Source organism: Hydra vulgaris, chromosome 04, assembly GCF_038396675.1.
Source record: "Hydra vulgaris chromosome 04, alternate assembly HydraT2T_AEP".
NCBI classification, from domain to species: Eukaryota; Metazoa; Cnidaria; class Hydrozoa; order Anthoathecata; family Hydridae; genus Hydra; species Hydra vulgaris.
The window spans coordinates 10,785,337-10,803,981 of NC_088923.1; the positions used below are offsets into that span (position 1 = coordinate 10,785,337).

The window sequence follows — 18,645 nt, forward strand, 5'->3', positions numbered from 1 at the left end:
TATATATATATATATATATATATATATATATATATATATATATATATATATATATATATATATATCATATATATATATATATATATATATATATATATATATATATATATATATATATATATATATATATATATATATATATATATATATATATATATATATATATATATATATATATATATATATATATATCAGGGGCGTGTAGAGCGTGAGTCACCCGAGCAAATTGCTCGGGGCCCTGGACCCTATGGGGGCCCCCAACAGCGGCAATAACATTCCAGGTTTTTTTTTTCCTTCTCTTTTTCCCCATCAAGAGCTTTAACTTACATAAAAAATAAAAATAGCTCATTAAGTTTATTGAAAATTGCCTCAAAAATGAGCTTGAGATCTAATAATTTTTTTAAAAATAAATTTAGCGTTGCGTAATTTATAGAAGATCCCTGCGGAAGAGCTTTTGTTTAAATCTTATCTACATGCTTATCTTGAATTTAGCGGGAAAAGTTATGTGTTTAAATCTTATTTTAAAAACGGCGTATTTGGATTAGTTTTTTTTACAGGCGATTTGCTTGATTGTACAATTTAATTTATAGATCAATAAAAATAAATTTAATTTTTTCATTTTTGTGATTAATTACATATATAAATTTTGTATTAATTATTTAATCGTATATATATATATATATATATATATATATATATATATATATATATATATATATATATATATATATATACAAACATATGTATATATATATACATTTATATATATACATATGTATATTATGTATATATATACATATGTTTGTATATACAAATATATGTTCTTATATATATATAAATATATATACATATATATATATATATATATATATATATATATATATATATATATATATATATATATATTATATATATATATATATATATATATATATATATATATATATATATATATATACAGAGGCGTAGAAAGAATTTTTTGGTGTTCGAGGTAGGTAACTTCCAGACATGGAGCAAACTCCAAACATTTATATGTTTATACTTATGTCAAATAATGAGGGTTTGCAAAAAATTGCGATGATTGGAGGCTGGGAACAAAAAAGCCCCAAAATTTTCGCCCCCCCTGCCCCATAAAGTGAGAGCAACAAGTTGATGAAGTATTTTTTGTACTATTCTTAACTAGACTTATATTCATCGATAAATTTTAAGTTTCATAGTATTATCTATTAGCGTTTAAAAATTATTACTATATAAAATGTGCAACCCCCTCAAATTGAGGGGGGTTTAAACTTTATATGGTCATAATTTTTGAACGCTAAAATATTTTTAAATGAAATCTAAAATTTATCGATGAATATAAGTCTAGTTAAGAATAGTACAAATAATACTTCATCAACTTGTTGCTCTCACGTTTGTGGCAGGGGGGGCGAAAATTTTGGGGCATTTTTGTTCCCAGCCTCCAATCATCGCAATTTTTTGCAAACACTCATTATTTGACATAAGTATAAACATATAAATGTTTGGAGTTTGCTCCATGTCTGGAAGTTACCTATCTGGAACACCAAAAAATTCTTTCTACGCCTCTGTATATATATATATATATATATATATATATATATATATATATATATATATATATATATATATATATATATATATACTATATATATATATATATATATATATATATATATATATATATATATATATATATATATATATATATATATATATATATGTATATATGTATATATATCTATTAGACGAAAGTATTTAAAAAAATAAAAATGAAACGCACGTATATATCTGGTGCATCAAAGTTAAAAATTAGTAAAGTAAAAAAAGCGGCTCTACAAAAAGGAAGGCAAACATTATTTGATGTTGGAATTACAACTACTCCTAAAACATCAGATGCCCTTTACACTAGCTCAACGAAGCAAAAATATGACGGTAGTATCCAATCTTCTGTTTCTGGTAATAGTCCTGGCAGTATAGAGAAATTAGCCACTTTTGAAGACTGTCAAATTAGTGGTAGTGATAATACTTCTACAAGGACCACTAGCAGTGATGGACCAGCATTGTTGCAGCCATTTGACATTGGTGAATTTGAAACAGAAAATTTCTCCCCTTTTCAGCTGGAAAAGTTTGTCATAGCTGGTCACATTCCTTTCCCACTGGATATGCCAAAAGATAATGGAAATCACATATTTCCAATGTCAGTTTTGAAAAGCAGAATTCCGAATAAGGAATCCTTCTCGCGGGATTGGCTTGTATTTAGCCCAGCAAAGACAGCATTGTTTTGTTTTCCATGCCGATTGTTTTTACCTAGAAATCAACTTCCACACATGACTTCATCCCTTGCAATGATTGGAGGATGGGGATATGAAAAGAAGTGGAAGAATCTCATCAGTCGAATTCCTGAACATGAGCATTCGAAAATCCATAAACAATGCTACATTCAGTGGCGTGAATTGGAAGCTCGAATGAAAACTGATCAGTCAATTGAACATTTGATGAATCGCCAAATTCTCAATGAAGCTGACACCTGGAGAAAAATCTTGGAACGAATCTTGGATGTGATTCTGTTTCTTGGTGAACGTGGATTGGCTATTCGTGGAAAATCTGACCTAATTGGAGATTCTCATAATGGAAATTTCTTAGGATTGCTGGAACTGATTTCGCATTATGATCCAATTCTTAAGGAACATGTGATAAAAGTTAAACAATCACAGGACAAGGGTCAACGTCTTCAGGCGCATTACTTGTCAAATCGTTCTCAAAATGAATTCATTGGCCTTTGTGCAGCTGAGGTTCGGAGGCAAATTATAGAAGAGTGCAAGTCTGCAAAGTATTTTTCAATTATGGTTGATGCCACTCCTGATGTGAGCCATACTGAACAAAGTTCGTTTGTCATTCGATATGTACATGAAAAAGAACCTGGAAAATTTTTAATTGAAGAGCGGTTTTTGATCTTTGCAGATTGTGCCAAGAAGACTGGATCTGATATTGCGGAATTAATTCTGGAAACTTTGGAAACATTAAAAGTTTGTTTTGAAGACTGGCGTGGCCAAGGCTATGACAATGGAGTCAACATGTCAGGAAAATATAAGGGTGTTCAAGCAATCCTACAAAAGAAGAACCCATTGTCTGTATTCTCACCCTGTCGTTGTCATTCATTGAATTTGTGTGGACAGAATGCTGCCTCAAGCTGTACAGATGCTGAGACTTTCTTTGGAACTGTTCAAACCGTATATACGATCTTTTCTGCTAGTCCGCAACGCTGAGAAATATTGCAAAAGAGACTTCACGGTGTGTCTTTGCATGGACAATCAGGAACACGATGGACTGAGAGACTTGACAGCATTCGCCCTTTCTATAATCACTTGAGCCAAATCATTGAATCTTTGAAAGAAGTTAAGAGCTTGAATCTCACGCCTAAAGCAAAAACTGAGATTAGAGGTGCCCTAAAATATATGAGCTCCTTCAAATGTGTTCTCATGTCTGGAATTTGGCTGAAAGTTCTCACATTGATTGACCGCTGCAACCAGGTCATTCAGGCAAGAAAAGCAACTATTGATATTGAGGTGGAAAATATTGAAGCATTGATTAGTCAACTCAAATCTGTTCGGGAGGAATGGCCTACAATTTTAGAAGAAGCCAAGTTAGTTGCAGATGTTGCAAAAATCAGTTCTGAATTTCCAATCCACAGAAAAGTGAAACGCAAAAGTTTTTTTGGGGAGCAAATTAAAGGTGATGAACAAATTACGGAATTAACAGAAGCAGAATCAGGAGAGGAGGCAACATTTCGGAGAACGGTTTTTTATCACATTTTTGATTCTGTAATTGGTGGACTTACTGCACGTTTCACAGCAATTCAAGAAATCCTTTCTATATTCTCTTTTTTGTGGAAGTATCAAAAACTGTCTGAAGCAGAAATCAAGAGTGCTTGCTCACATTTTCCGCAAAAATATTCTTGTGATGTGACCGAAAATGAACTGTCTGAAGAATTGCTTCACATAAAACAAATTCATACTGCAAATTTTGGAAAGGAACCTCTTGCCCCATTTGACTTATTAAACAAAATTTCTGAAATGAAGCTTGGAGAACTCTTTAGAAATATAGTAATTGCATTGCGTATTTTTGCTTCAATTCCAGTGACAGTGGCTTCAAGTAAGCGTTCATTCAGTAAATTAAAGCTCATCAAGAATTTTTTGCGCTCAACTATGGGACAAGAACGAACAAGTGACCTCGCCATTTTGAGTATCGAGTGTCTATTAGCAAAAAATATTGATTTCCATGATGTGATTGAAAAGTTTGCTAAACAAAAGACAAGAAAAATAATAGGGACTTTAAGCAAACACGACGGAAGCGTATCTACAACGGGATTTTATGACTAATCGTCATATTTTTTTTACTACGCATGCCCAGTTACGGTGATTCCCTTATCCTCATGCCGTTCTGAACTAGTTTAATACGGGAAAAAGCCATTTTGCGGTTGTTTCAAAAACGCGTGCTTTTGCGTTGAAATGGAAAAAAGTGTTGAAGTTACCGAAATTAGCAGAAAAAGGTGATGTATATTTTTATATGATTTATTTTAAGTATAAATATATTTGTTGTATTTATAACAAGAATATAACAAATAATTTAGGCTTGTTATTGAGTTATTTTGAAAACCCTGCCATTAAAAATAAAAGTTCAATAATAAACTTTTCTAAACTCTAAACTTAGCTTGAAGAACGTTATGACTTATAGTTGACTAAAATGTTTTGAAAGAAAATGTCATCAATAGTTTGTAAATATTTTATTTTTTCTTTTTAGAAAAATTATGGTGTGGAGTCCTTTGAAAGACGAACTGCTGTTACGAGAAATACTGCTAATAGAACCTTATAAACATAAAACAAGAAGCAGAGAAAAGGGAAGTTCGTGGAAAACAATTGCAAATAATCTTTGTTCGAGCTCTAATGATGATATATATTTTAAAGTAGACGCTCATGCTGTGAGAGAAAGATTCGATCTTTTGGTTTCTCAATATTTATCTAAACAGAAGACTGAAGAGAAAGCAAGTGGAATTAGTCCTCAGGTCACTCCTGTTGATGAAGCTTTAGAAAGTGTATTAGAACAAATAAAAGTATGCGAAGAAGAGTTGAACCATAATGAAAAACAAAATGATGAGGAAGCTAAGAGAGAGAAAGCAGAGGACATGAGAAAAAAGTCTATGGAAAGCTTTATGGAAACAAAAGCACGTAAAAATACAAAAAATAATGTAACTACTCCACCTTCAAAAAACAAAGAAGTTCAGGAACTGAGACTATTCAGTATCTCAGAGAAAAAGTTAAAGCAGATCGTGAATTACGATTACAAGAACTAAACCTGCAGCGAGAAGAGCTGAGAGCTCGTCAAGAACAACAAAATCAAATGTTTTCAAATATTCTTCAACAAAATCAGCAAATTCTTGGATTAGTTGTGCAACTTTTACAAAAACAGTAAGATAGATAAATATAGTAAATATTTTCTTTGTTTCTATATTTTAATTCTATATTTTTGATATGGTTGTCACCAAATGTATGTAAGTGATGAATAATAAATCTATAACATTTTGAGAAAACGATTGTTTATTTTTTGAATAAAAAAGAAAATTAGTTGCAAGTTAATCAATTAAAGATGTCAGTTTTAAATAATAAATTGTTACATATTACCAATTTGGTAAAAAATAATCAATAAGATACTGTTCATAAATTTTGATTTATCATTGTAATTATAGTAAAAATTATGGAATTTGATACTCTAAACATTTATATTTTAAGTTGGAGATAATTATTAATAAAGAAAAATTATAACTTATATAGTTGCTAACACCTGAAAATATATAAGAATCATTATAAAAAATAGTGCTCTAACAATGGGGGTTCAACCTCAAAATAATTGGATGTGTTTAATTTGTAAAGGCAAGTGTGAGCATTGGTTAATAATGCACAAACTTGATACATTTTTCCCACTGCACTTAATTGTACTTTCAGTTTTTTTTTTTAAATCCAGGAATGCAAAATAGTTAATAATTTCTCCAAAAACCCATTCCACAGACGATCTTACTTTACTCATAGCTTTGTTAAATTCCTTTTGTTCTGGATTTAATGCATAACGATTACTGTAAGGGGTTTGAAGATGAGTTCTCAGTGGATATGCTAGATCTCCATAAATACATAAAGGATCTCCATTTGGTCTTACACTATTTTGTAGTAATAAGTTATACAGATTTGACGAGGCAAGCATTGAGCTATCGTGTCTGCAACCTTCTACTGGCCCAAACAGATTTGCTATTAGTCCATTTGGAGCCACAACTGATTGAAACTTAATTGAATGAACTCGCTTGTGCCCGTTATACAATACTTGTTGGTCTTGTCCAGGTCTAACTGTCCCATCAACAAATCCCCAGCAAAAATCAAGTGGGGCACCCTTATTATGTATTGCTAAAGCATATCGCTCCAGTTGATTAGGAGCTAACCAATTCTGGTTGAAACTCTTGAGCAAGTGGTGGTGATTTGAAAATATTCCATTCATGACTACGTTTGACATCATACATAGCTCGGGAATTGGTCGACCAAAACGAGTAATTAAGTCCAAATAGCGTGAAGGGTAAGCAAATCGCTTTAGAAAAACACAGAAGGATTCTATGCCATTAAAAACTGATCTGTTGCTGCAGATTATTTCTTCAGGTATGGCTAGTACTTCTGCGATACGATAGATGTCATTTTTATAAAATCTAAATTCTGCAAAACATTCATCATCTGTCATTAAATCTAATTCAAAATGTTGGTATTTCTGATATGGAAAGTAAAAATTTGTACTGGAATTTATATCATACAGTAATAGGAATTCTTCATCTGAAATTTCGTTTTGGCTATAAGCGGCTAAAATAACTTCTTTTGTTTCTCGTAAGGAGGCCATATTTGTTTACGCGAATGCTTAGATAAATTTGCTTAATTTATAAAACTAAAAACGGAAAAACTCAGAACGGGAATTAAAATCGCCTTAAGTTTACCGTTGTCAACAAAACCCGTTGTCTTTGCTTAAGGTCCCTAATATTGTAAGAAACAACAGCTGGACTATTTAATTATACTTATATTCCAGTAATATAATAAAAAAATTTAAGCAGGCCTTTTTTTTTTTTGGAGTAAAGGGGGTGGGCCCCTAAACTGAAGGATGCTCGGGGCCCCCAAATCCTGTGCACGGCCCTGATATATATATAATATATATATATATATATATATATATATATATATATATATATATATATATATATATATATATATATATATATATATAATATATACATATATATATATATATAATGATAATAATATATATATATATATATATTATTATTTATTTATTTATTTTTTCTTGGGTTTTGTTTATATTCAAGTGCGTTAGTCTTTGTTTTATTCTAATCCACTTTATTTTACCCATTGTATATTTATTATATTGGGCCTTGAGCCTGTCAATAAATTTTGATTGATTGATTGATTGATACATACTTAAAGTTATTAGTAAAAATATCAAACTGAAATATGGCTGCAATAAACGGCCTTAAAACGGCAATAGACACGATGTTAATTGCATATTCAGAGGACATATTAGATGATTGTGAATTCGCACTGCTCTATGAACTAAACTGTTCAAGAGATATATATCCTCACTGGGACTACAATAAGTTTAACCTATCGTTGTTGGATGATGCACAGTGTTGGACCGATCTACGTTTTCGTAAAATTGACCTACCACATTTGCTAAATATTTTCAGGTTACCTGATGTAATAAAATGCTCCCAAGGAACAATCTGTAGAGGAATAGAAGCCTTATGCATTATGCTTAGAAGATTAGCATTTCCGTGTCGCTATACTGATATGGCAAATACGTTTAGAAGGAACCCTACAGAAATTTGTCTGATATTTAACACAGTAATTGATCATGTTTACAATTTGCATAGTCATAAACTATTACTTTGTGATCAACCAATGTTACAATCAAACAAACTTCGAGAGTTTTCTGATTATATTCATCGAAAAGGCGCACCCCTTAATAACTGTTTGGTTTTATCGATGGAACTGTTCGTAGAATTGCTAGGCCTAAAACAAATCAAAGAATTGTCTATAATGGTCATAAGAGAGTCCATGCACTGAAATTTCAAAATGTTGTAGTTCCCAATGATAGCAAACTTAGCTGGTCCTTTTGAGGGTAAAAAACATGATAGCACTAAGCTATACGAATCTGGTTTACTGCCACAGTTGCAAGAGTTTGCATGGCATGATGGGAGTCCTTTATGCTTATATGGCGATCCAGCCTATCCACTAGTACACCTGCTAGCACCATACAGAAGTATGAATGTTACGCCAGACCAACTTGCATTTAACAAAGCTATGAGTGCACAGCGTGTTAGTGTTGAGTGGGTATTTGGTTTAATGACAAATTATTTTAAATTCATAGATTTTAAACAGTCTCAAAAACTTGGCTTAAGTCCTATTGGAAAGGTATATATAGTTTGTTCATTGTTACAAAATGCACACATTTGTCTCTATGGGAACATTGTTTCAGATTATTTTGGTTTGGAAGCTCCCTCCCTACAAGAGTATTTTCAATAATTTAATTTCAAATCATATTGATACTTCCTAACTTATTAATAGTATTGCCTGTTGTAAATCTTATAGATAGTTATTGATAGTCTTGTTTAACTTTCATGATTCTTTAAAATATACAAATAAAGTAACAAAAATAATTATTTATTCCAAAAAGAAAATGCAAATAATAGTTTTGCTTAACAAAAATGTAGAGTTTATTAAAAATAAAAAATAATTTCTTTTTTCTAATAACATTTTTAATATTTCTGTTTGTTGAGCTAACATATGATTAAACATATTTTGAATATTATTTTGTTGTTGCTGGGCAAGAACTCTTGCTTCAGCTCTTTCTTCTTGCTCAATGCGCCTATTTTCCTTATCTACTTCCATTTTTTCAGGCAAAAATGTCAATGTTTCACTTGATGATCTGCGAGAAGATTTTGGAGACTTGTCTTCAATATCAAGGGCTTTTCGCTTCCTTGTTTCCCCAAAACGTTCCATAGCAGTATTTCTTATATCTAAAGCTTTCATGCGATCTTCATCTACTGCATTTTTTCTTTCTTTAGATTTTTCATCGTTCTGAGCATCTGTGTCATCACTGATTTCAATTAATTCTTCAACCAAAATATCATATTCAGTTATTTCTTCTTCCCCTTTTTTTCCTTGTTCTGAAAGTTTTTTTTCCTTGTTCGCCTGAACACGATGCTTTTTCATATTAATCGATAACCGATCTCATACTCCTCTGCTTGTAACACAGAAACCATTTTTGTTTGATGAGTCAGAAACCAGCTGCCACAGCTGCCCACATTCTTTACTTCCAGGCTTTTGTATTAAAACACCTAAAGCTGCCACTTCTCTCATCATCATATCTTTTTCAATATTCCACTGCATACATGTTCTAAATAAAAACAGTTAGTTAATGTTTATGCTAATTCGAGTCAAATCCTGATCATAAATTGATTGATAAATTTTGATAAACATTAATATTTTCATATTGTATTTGTATCAAATGTAGTTTATAAAGTTTATATATTTATAATTGATATATAATTTATATATATATATATATATATATATATATATATATATATATATATATATATATATATATATATATATATAAATTAATTATATATATATATTATAATTATATATATATATTAATTTAATTTATTATTGCTCTGTTCTTTTAGAACATTGAGCACTCTGTTTGTAGAATACACTAACATAATTTATATATATATATATATATATATATATATATATATATATATATATATATATATATATATATATATATATACATATATATACATATATACATATAACTTATGAAATTATATATCAAATATAAATATGTAATTTATGTAAACTATATTTGGTACAAATACAATATGTAAATATCAAGCTATTTGATATTTAATCAAATATAATTATATATTGCATGCGATATATAATTATATTTGCATAAAATATCATCATAATTTTATAAAACAAAAGACTTTTGTTTGCATGTCACAACTTTTGAAAAGTTAAGCATGTTACAACTTTTGAAAAGTTGTGACATGCTTAAATTTCAAAACATTTCTAATAAATTTAAAGGTTGAAAAATCTTACAAAACAACAATTTACCTTTTTTGGTTTGAAATTGATAAAGAATATGCAGTATGTGAATTTAATTTCGATAAAGAAGATATAATTTCTGAATTTAAACTCGATGAATTACATGTAATATCCATTTTTAATAAGCCGTTTTGTAGAAGACGCGGAAATGGTTCTTATGAGGTTGAGAACGCGACTTCAAAAAATCAAAACGTTAAAAGTTATTCTGCACCAGTCTTATTTTGGGATTTCCCAAGCACTTTAAACGTTCCCGTCTTGTTTTCTAAATCAGCCTATTCCGTTTACGATGTCAACGCCTATTCCAAATAAGCTTATCGCGCGTTTAAGTGGGAACAAATAATATACTTATTTTTAAAATTATCTTCTTACCATAAAAAAAATAAACTTAATTAAAACTAACTAAATTAATTGACTTATTGCAAAACTAATTATTGAATATTGTATTGTTATCAAGCAAGAGTATGTATGCTAAACTTGAAGAAAATTTATCCTCAGGAAGTGACTCAAAAATTGATTACAAGATTTGATGTTAACAGACAGAGACGAGGTCCTCGTTTCTGTCTGTTAACATCAAATTAATAACTCCTTGTCGAGGAGTTAAAAAAAGCATTGTAAAAAAAAGGTGTAAAACAGCTTTACACCGTTTTTACACTAAAACGGTGTAAATTTAAACTATTTGGCAAAATAACTTTCAAAAAATACCGTTTAAAGTTATGTAAACATTAAAACGGTGTATTTTTTACAACTTTTAATTAGAAGTGTACACTCTGAAGGTTAATTTATAATAAAACGGTGTAAAATAACACCTTTTTATATTTTTCAACACCGTTTCAAAAAGGTGTAAAAATCGAGTATTGAAAAGTTTCTTCTTTTACACCCTTTAATTAAACGGTGTAAAACGGTGTAAAACAGCTTTACACTGTTTTGCACCGTTTTATTAAAAGGTGTGAAACAAAAAAACATCACAATACTCGATTTTTATACCTTTTTAAAACGGTGATTAAAAAATAGTGATTAAAAAAAGGTGTTATTTTTCACCATTTTATTAAAAATTAACTTACAGAGTGTATAATTACATCAAAATGGTGTAAATTTAAACTTTTTGCTTGAATAAGTTTCAAAAAACACCGTTTGAGGTTATATTAACACTAAAACGGTGTAATTTTACACTTTTTAATTAAGAATGTATATAAATATTCACCCATAAATACATATACAACTATTTACACACATATAAACATACAAACATATAATTACCGTTATAAAATTGCTAGATTCAGTATTTATACACCAGCCACGTAAATCCGACATTGATGAAGGCGTTAGTATATTTATTCATAGTTCTAAAAACTTTTTTACCACGTAATGACCTCTGTGTAATGAAAAAGATTGTAAGTCATTGCACAGAAATAATAAACCAAAAAACTAAAAACATCGTAAATGCTACATTTAGACAAACCGCTGGAAAAAAACTTGAATAAGTTTAAAACTATTACTTTCGCTCAAAAGTAAATTAAACAAGGAGTCGCGCTTATTACCTATTAAATTATCACAATTTAGATATTTTAAAGCACAATTCAAATTAAGATGTTAAACATTTTGTTGATACTCTCTTGGAATACAATCTCATTGTAACTATAACCAAACAAAAAAATAATATAATAACTAATATTTTTGTTAACAGCTTCTATAACACAGGTATATTAAAGACTGATTTAACGAACCGTTTCCCAATATTTTTAAGTGCAAAAAGTATTACAACTAATAATGCATCCTCAAATTGTACTATTTACAAGCAACAAATCAATCAAATTAACGCTCTAACTGACGTCATTGATTCGGACCTTGTTCTCCAATAAATCTCAAGATGTTAACAAGGCTTACGAGCTATTCCTTGCTTTATCCAATAAGAAATATAAACAGCATTTTCTAAAAAAAAAAATTTTTTTTTAGGAAAGGTTGTAAATTCGATATCACTTTATACAGTGCTGGCAATAATGATAGCCCACCCTACAAAATTTTAATTTTTGCTGCCAATAGGCAATTTTAGACGCTTAAAATTTTATCCACTATAATGGGCTATTTAGGGAAAGTATATAAAACTTTAGTCGTTTTTGATATATAGCTTTGAAAATACTCCACAAAAAAGGCTCTATAAAGCGGAAATAAAGTTAGAACACTTTCAAATTGAACTTCAGTAAGGGTAAAAGATTGAATTATATATCTGAAAACGAATTATATTTATATTCTAATAATTTTTCGTAGCACCTTTCAATTGTAGAGCAACAATTCATTAACGTTGCATTGAAGAAACCAGACGTTGAAGTAAATTGTTATCAATTTCGTTCTAAGCTTTTTTCATCATTAATGCGAGGAATATAATTCTTGGATAACTAAAGGATTACTTAAATTTTGACGATAAAAAGAAAAGCTTTATGAAAAGTTCTTAAAAAACAAAACAAAAAATTGTAATTGATGGTAAACCAATCTGTGAGAAAAAATATATGGTCAAAAAACTAAATAGCTGTTTTTTAATGTCAGCTCAAATTCAACAGAAATAAATCATTAAGTTCTTTAACGTTTAATATTTATCTAACTTTTGCCAATAATTATATGAATGGTTGCAGAAATTTGGGATGGCGGAGGCCTGGGAACAAAAAAATGACCTGAGTGGCCAGAAAATGACATCAATACAATGGCAATAAATTCATCATCAGAGAATGACAATAACCTAGGTTATTGTCATATAGCTTGACAGTATCTCCAATAGAGACATTAACTTTAAATGAAAAGTGATATTTAATTGTAACAATTTTTAAACATGTGGCTTTAGTTTTAAATATAGTGTTGGAAAATTCGGCTAAATGGCCTGAAAGGGCGCTTGTGCGTTGTTTCTTTTGAAATGGCAGTTTTTACAGAATTTGTTGCTTTAATTGTTTTCTATTAATCTACTGTAACCATTATACGTTGTGAAAATGTAGTCTTTTTCCTTCTTTTAACTCTACCTCTGGTCTTGGTTATATATATCATTTATAAAATAACAATTATCGCACCTTTATAACTCTCTCAACTAAAAAAAAATAATACCTTTATACTTAATAACGGTAAACTTCTTAAAAATGATGCCCACCTTGTGTAAAAAATAATGCTCTAACTGAAGTCTTGAGGACTTCAGTTAGAGCATTATTTTTATGCCAGCGCTAATTACTTTAATTTATTATCATTGTATTTTTCCTCCATGTTTTGTCATGAATACATGCTTATTGGTGGTGCACACTCTGTTATTATGGCTATCCATTTTATGCTGTTGCTTGTAAGCTACGATACTCCTTTTTATTGTTGTTGCAGAACACTGAGAACCACATTATAAAATCTTTTGTAAAATTGGACAGTTTCTTGCAATCTCCATTGATGATCCATAAATTACGTCAACAAAATAGGGGGAGGGGGTGGTTTGAACTTTTTGACATTTGTTGACAGGGGGAGAGGGGGGGGGGGAGGTCAAGACAAGTTGACATCAACAATGTTACTTTTTTAAATAAATTTAGTTACTTAAAAAAAAGAAAAACTAGGCAGCGTTTGCAGTGTTACATATTCGCTAAACCTTTTTTGAAAACGACTTTGTTAAAGCTAAATTTGTTTGCATTTATTTTTCTAAAGAAAATAAATAATTTTTTATATAATATGGCAGTTACATTATTAGAAATAACAAAATTGTTTGAAGATTACAAAAAAGAATTTGAACTGATGTTAAAGCAACAAGAAAAAGTTTTTATTCGTATTATTAGTGGAAACTTAAAAATATTTAATGACAGATTAGAAAAAGTAGAAAAAGACATCGACGATTTAAAACTTAGTTTGAATTTTCAAGAACAACTAATTGATGAAAAAGTTATGAAAGCAAAAGTTTGCAGTAAAGAAAACAATTCAGAAAGTATACGCATACAAAAAAAATTAAGGGAGATGGAAGATCGGTCGAGACGTAATAATATAGATGTTAAAGCTAAACCTTTTCTAAATATATCATCCCCGAAAAAATTGTATTTTGCCTTTATCCATAGTTTTTTTTCTTATTGTAATATTGTGTGGGGTAGTACTAACCATACAAAGCTAAAGAAACTCTACAACAAACAAAAACATGCGTGCAGAATAGTATTTGGAGCCGACAGAAGTGTTCCTTGCGAACCACTTCTACGTGTGCTCGGTGTTTTAAATGTGTATAAACTTAATTTACACCAAGTTTTATTATTTATGTTTAAAACAAAAAATGGATTATCCCCAAAAATATTTCAATCTTATTTTAATAAAATTGACCATAAATACTCAACAAAGTTTTCAGATAACAATTTTATTGTTCCAAAATATAAATTAAAATTAAATTCCTATTCAATTAAATACCGCGGACCTAATCTGTGGAAAAAGTTTCCAGATTTTGTTAACAATAAACAGACTACATTAGAGCAATTTAATAACGAATCAAAACGATTATTATTATTCATGGATATATCCAACTATGTTTATTCTAAACTAAAAACAATCATTTAAAAAATAGATTTAATTGTATCAGTGATTATTATAAATTAATACAAAATATTTAAAAAAAAAAAAAATATATATAAAATATTACTGATGATGTTAATAATTCATCTAGTGATATTATTAATTATGAAATTTCATTTCTTGTTGTCTTTTATCCTCAAGAAATTTTATTTTTTTTATTTTTTTATTTTCATTAATATATTTGTTAAACATTTTAATTGTTTTCAACACTTCTTGAAAAAAAAAAAAAAAAAAACAACTATTTTTTATTTCTAATTATATTAGCTATTTTCGGTTTTCATTTCTATTTGTTATTTTATATATATTTTTACGTTACGGTAATGTAGAATTTATTGCTATTATTATTTTTTTTTTAAATGGGGCTCGGCGATAAGGCTGAATACGCCTTCTTCTTGCTCCAGGCAATAGTTTATATAAATGTATTTGCATTGTAAACATTTTTAAACGGCAAAATAAATAATTACAAAAAAAAAAAAAAAAAAAAAAAAAAAAAAACTTTGGTAGTTTAATAAAGCTATTTATGTTCCTAATTTTTGAAAACCGTGTTGCGCTTTACTTTTTAAAGCAAAACACGGTTTTTTAAAAATTAGATACGTGCTGAACTTAATAAGCACATACGAGATGTTACTCGTAACACTATTTTTTTTTCAAAGTTGTTGTTGGTTAGTCTACTATGAATACAAAAAATATTTTTTTAAGTACTTTGTCTACACTATATTATCTAAACGTTTATACAAGGGGTCGGCAACCTGCGGTTGATGCGACTCTTTCGCTCCACGCACAAATATAAATATAGCATTGAAATAAAGATTTGGTAGATAATTTAAAAAAAGATTTGAAATGAATATGATGATAGCTCTTTAAAAATTCTGCTTTTAAAGTGCTACCAACATCTTTATTTCAATATTATATTAGTATTCGCGCATGGAGCTAAAAAGGCGCATCTTGACATCTAAAGAACCACACGAGGCTTGCAAGCCGCAGGTTGCCAACCCCTGGCATAAACATTTAAATAATATAAGATAGACCATGACCTTACATAAATCTTTTTTGTTTGTAAAGCAGACTAAAACTTTGTAAATTGCGACGTTTTAAACGTGTAAGGTGTATACATTTTTTTGAACCCTTTAATCTTTATTTTTTTGTTCGGAGTACGTTTTTGTAGTTATAAACTGGAAATATGTTCTTAAGTTATAAGTTTGATAACTTTTCTGCTAAACCTTTTACTTGTATTCACTTTTTGTTCAGAGCAAGCATTTGTATTTCCATTTAAATTTTTTTTTTCAGGGGGTGGGGTGGGGGATGGTAATTAAATATTGAAGTAATTTTTTAGGGGGGTCTCTGGAAGTTTGACAAATTGTTTTCAAGAAGGAGGGGAGGGGGAGGAGGTAAAAATTGCCAGACGTAATTAATTGACAGCCCCTTAATTGAGAGCAGATATATTTATAACATTTTTTTGTTTATATTTAGTGCACTGTAATTATTTTATCCTATTTATTTTACCTATGTATCATTATTATTTTGGGTCTAAGGCGTGTAAATAAATTTGATTTGATTCGTTTAAATTAATATTCTAAAGAGATTATTTCGTTTAGTAAGGGAACCTAATTATTGCGCGATGAAAGCTACGATTACAAATTTAATGATTTCGCGCTTTAAACAAGTTTAAAAAGTTTTAAAAAGTTTACACAGAGTTACGCAAATTTAAACAAAGCTTAATTTTCTCCGTTTAGTTTTATATTCGTTTTTTTGAAGTAATAACGAAAAAATCTATTTAAAAAAAATTAAATAAATAAAAATTATTGATTTTTAGCAATATAAACTATATTTGAAACACTGGAATATGTTAAATCCATTTTTTGAATCATCTGCATCAACCGTTTTTGAAAAAGCAAGCTTTCAGAGTATAAATAAATCCGACAGTTTACTCTCCAATGTTAATAAGGAAGAAAATAAAAGGTTTATAAACCCATTTTTCAAGGAAGAGGAGACTTCTGCTAATCTAGAAAATTTTAAAAAAAGTTATGATGACTCAACTAATAAACCAATTTTTAACCCATTTCTTGAGAGAAACGATGTTGTCAACATTCAATCGACAGAAAATTCAAAAAAACAAGTTGATATTAAAATCCAAAATAATCCATTTTTAGGAAAAACATTAATTGGTTCTCAACTTAAGAAAACTCAAAATTCTGCTTCCATTCATGTGCCATTTAGTTTTACTGAAACAACTTACAGAGGTTAGCATGTATAAATGTTTAACATTTGAAGTTTTTTGATTTTTCAGTTTGAAAATTTTTTTATGGTCTAATACAAGAAACAATAATAGTTTTATACTGCCCCCATTCTCATCTTGATAACTACAGGTTACTAGCAGAAACTAGTAATGTTTAATAGTTTTATGTAACATATACAACTATTAAAATATTACATATGGTAACAGAAAGTATATAGATAATAGTGTTAATAAATTACCACTACTGTCCTCATAGTCTTTAACATTGCTGGTAAATCTTTCTTCTGTTAGAGTTTTGTGTGGATTGATATGATTCCAATCATCTTCATCCAATCTTTTTATTGTTTTAGAAATTCTGTATTAAATTACTTCTTTGTGCTAGAGTTTGCAGATTGAATTTTGTAATATTGATTTCTGGTATAAATTTAGTTGTTCTTTACTGTATAGTTTTTATGGTCTTTTTGTCTATCTTTAAAATGGAGCATTTGAATTCACTTGTTATATACTTATAATATATATCTTTATAAATAAATTAATAATAATTTAATTTATTTTTATTATTGGCTTTTAAGTTTGGTCTTGATCTTTGCAACCCTCGCAATTAGGAAAAATGATGTCGGCAATAATTTCCTGACCTCAATCTTTTAGAGATTGGCATCAGGTTGGCAAAAATTACTTGATACAAAGGTCTGACCATAAAACATAGAAACAAGGTTGGCAATTTTTTCCTAACCTCAAACACTTTTAGGTTGGCATTGCTGAATGCTGACTCTAATTTTGAGGATTGTCCTTGTAATTATTTTTCATTTGAGCTGCATTTGTTAATGCAAAAAATGTAACAAATAAAATAAAAATTTGATAGTTCTCCTACACCCGAATGTTAACTCTGTATACTCATCTTTGTTGTTTATACTATTTTAATAGCAAGTTTATTATTAAAGTTAATTAGCAGTAACAAAAAAAGTGTCTATTTAAAATGCTTTTGCAATGTGCAATTCAGTGCAATATTTTATTGTTTATTTTCAGATGTTTTGTCTAATGCAGTCTAAAGTTCTGTCCTTATTATATTCTTTACTATATTATGATAAAATTAGTATTGCTGTAGTAATAATATTTATACAATAGTTCTGTTATTACAATTTACAAGTCGACAGTAGAACAAATAAATTAAATTTTTAATAATATTCAGAAAACAAGTTGTTGAGGCTCAAAATTAGATATTTAAAGTATATTATTTTATAAGACTGTGACAGGAATGAAGTCTGGACCACAATCTATAGATAAGTTCTATTCTGTTAATTTTTATTAATGGTGTTCAGGATATTCTTACCTTTAAAGTAGCTCTGATTGCTGATGGCACAGCTATATACTTTAGTTTTTACAAAAATTCATCATTTTTTGATTGCTTAAAACAGGCAAAAGATCTTGAATCTGATCTTTTTGACTCAGTGGCTGGTGAATTTATACTCAAATAAAACTTTATTTAATTTATTTTTATTCTGATTCACTCCCAACAAGGCTGCAAGCAACACCTATTAAGTTAGGAGTTACTAGAAAAAAGAAAAAAAAAAAGAGTTATAGAGTTAAAAGTTATAAAAAGTTTTTGGAGCA

The 18,645-nt window shown here is 29.0% G+C and overlaps 3 protein-coding genes across 4 annotated transcripts in view; 2 read left to right on the forward strand and 1 right to left on the reverse strand.

The window, feature by feature from the left end:
- The first annotated feature begins 3,473 nt into the window (after positions 1–3,473).
- LOC136079177 (zinc finger MYM-type protein 1-like) lies at positions 3,474–4,397 on the forward strand. Its single transcript, XM_065794899.1, has one exon. The coding sequence runs from the start codon at positions 3,474–3,476 to the stop codon at positions 4,395–4,397; it is 924 nt and encodes a 307-aa protein (XP_065650971.1).
- Positions 4,398–8,761: 4,364 nt separating this feature from the next.
- Positions 8,762–10,397, reverse strand: LOC124818888 (uncharacterized). Its single transcript, XM_065794761.1, has 2 exons — positions 10,248–10,397; positions 8,762–9,513 (listed from the first exon to the last, which is right to left on the reverse strand). Exon 2 carries the CDS (start codon positions 9,327–9,329, stop codon positions 8,778–8,780), a length of 552 nt encoding a protein of 183 aa, XP_065650833.1. The 5' UTR covers positions 9,330–9,513; positions 10,248–10,397; the 3' UTR covers positions 8,762–8,777.
- Positions 10,398–16,504: 6,107 nt separating this feature from the next.
- Positions 16,505–18,645, forward strand: part of LOC100208238 (uncharacterized) — an 82,204-nt gene continuing 80,063 nt past the window's right edge. Inside the window, exon 1 of one of the 2 annotated variants that reach the window (XM_065795426.1) lies at positions 16,505–17,038. In XM_065795426.1, coding sequence (XP_065651498.1) covers positions 16,642–17,038 — 397 coding nt within the window. In that variant the 5' untranslated portion in view covers positions 16,505–16,641. The remainder of the gene's footprint in view (positions 17,039–18,645) is intronic. The other variant, XM_065795425.1, reaches the window with a different exon arrangement.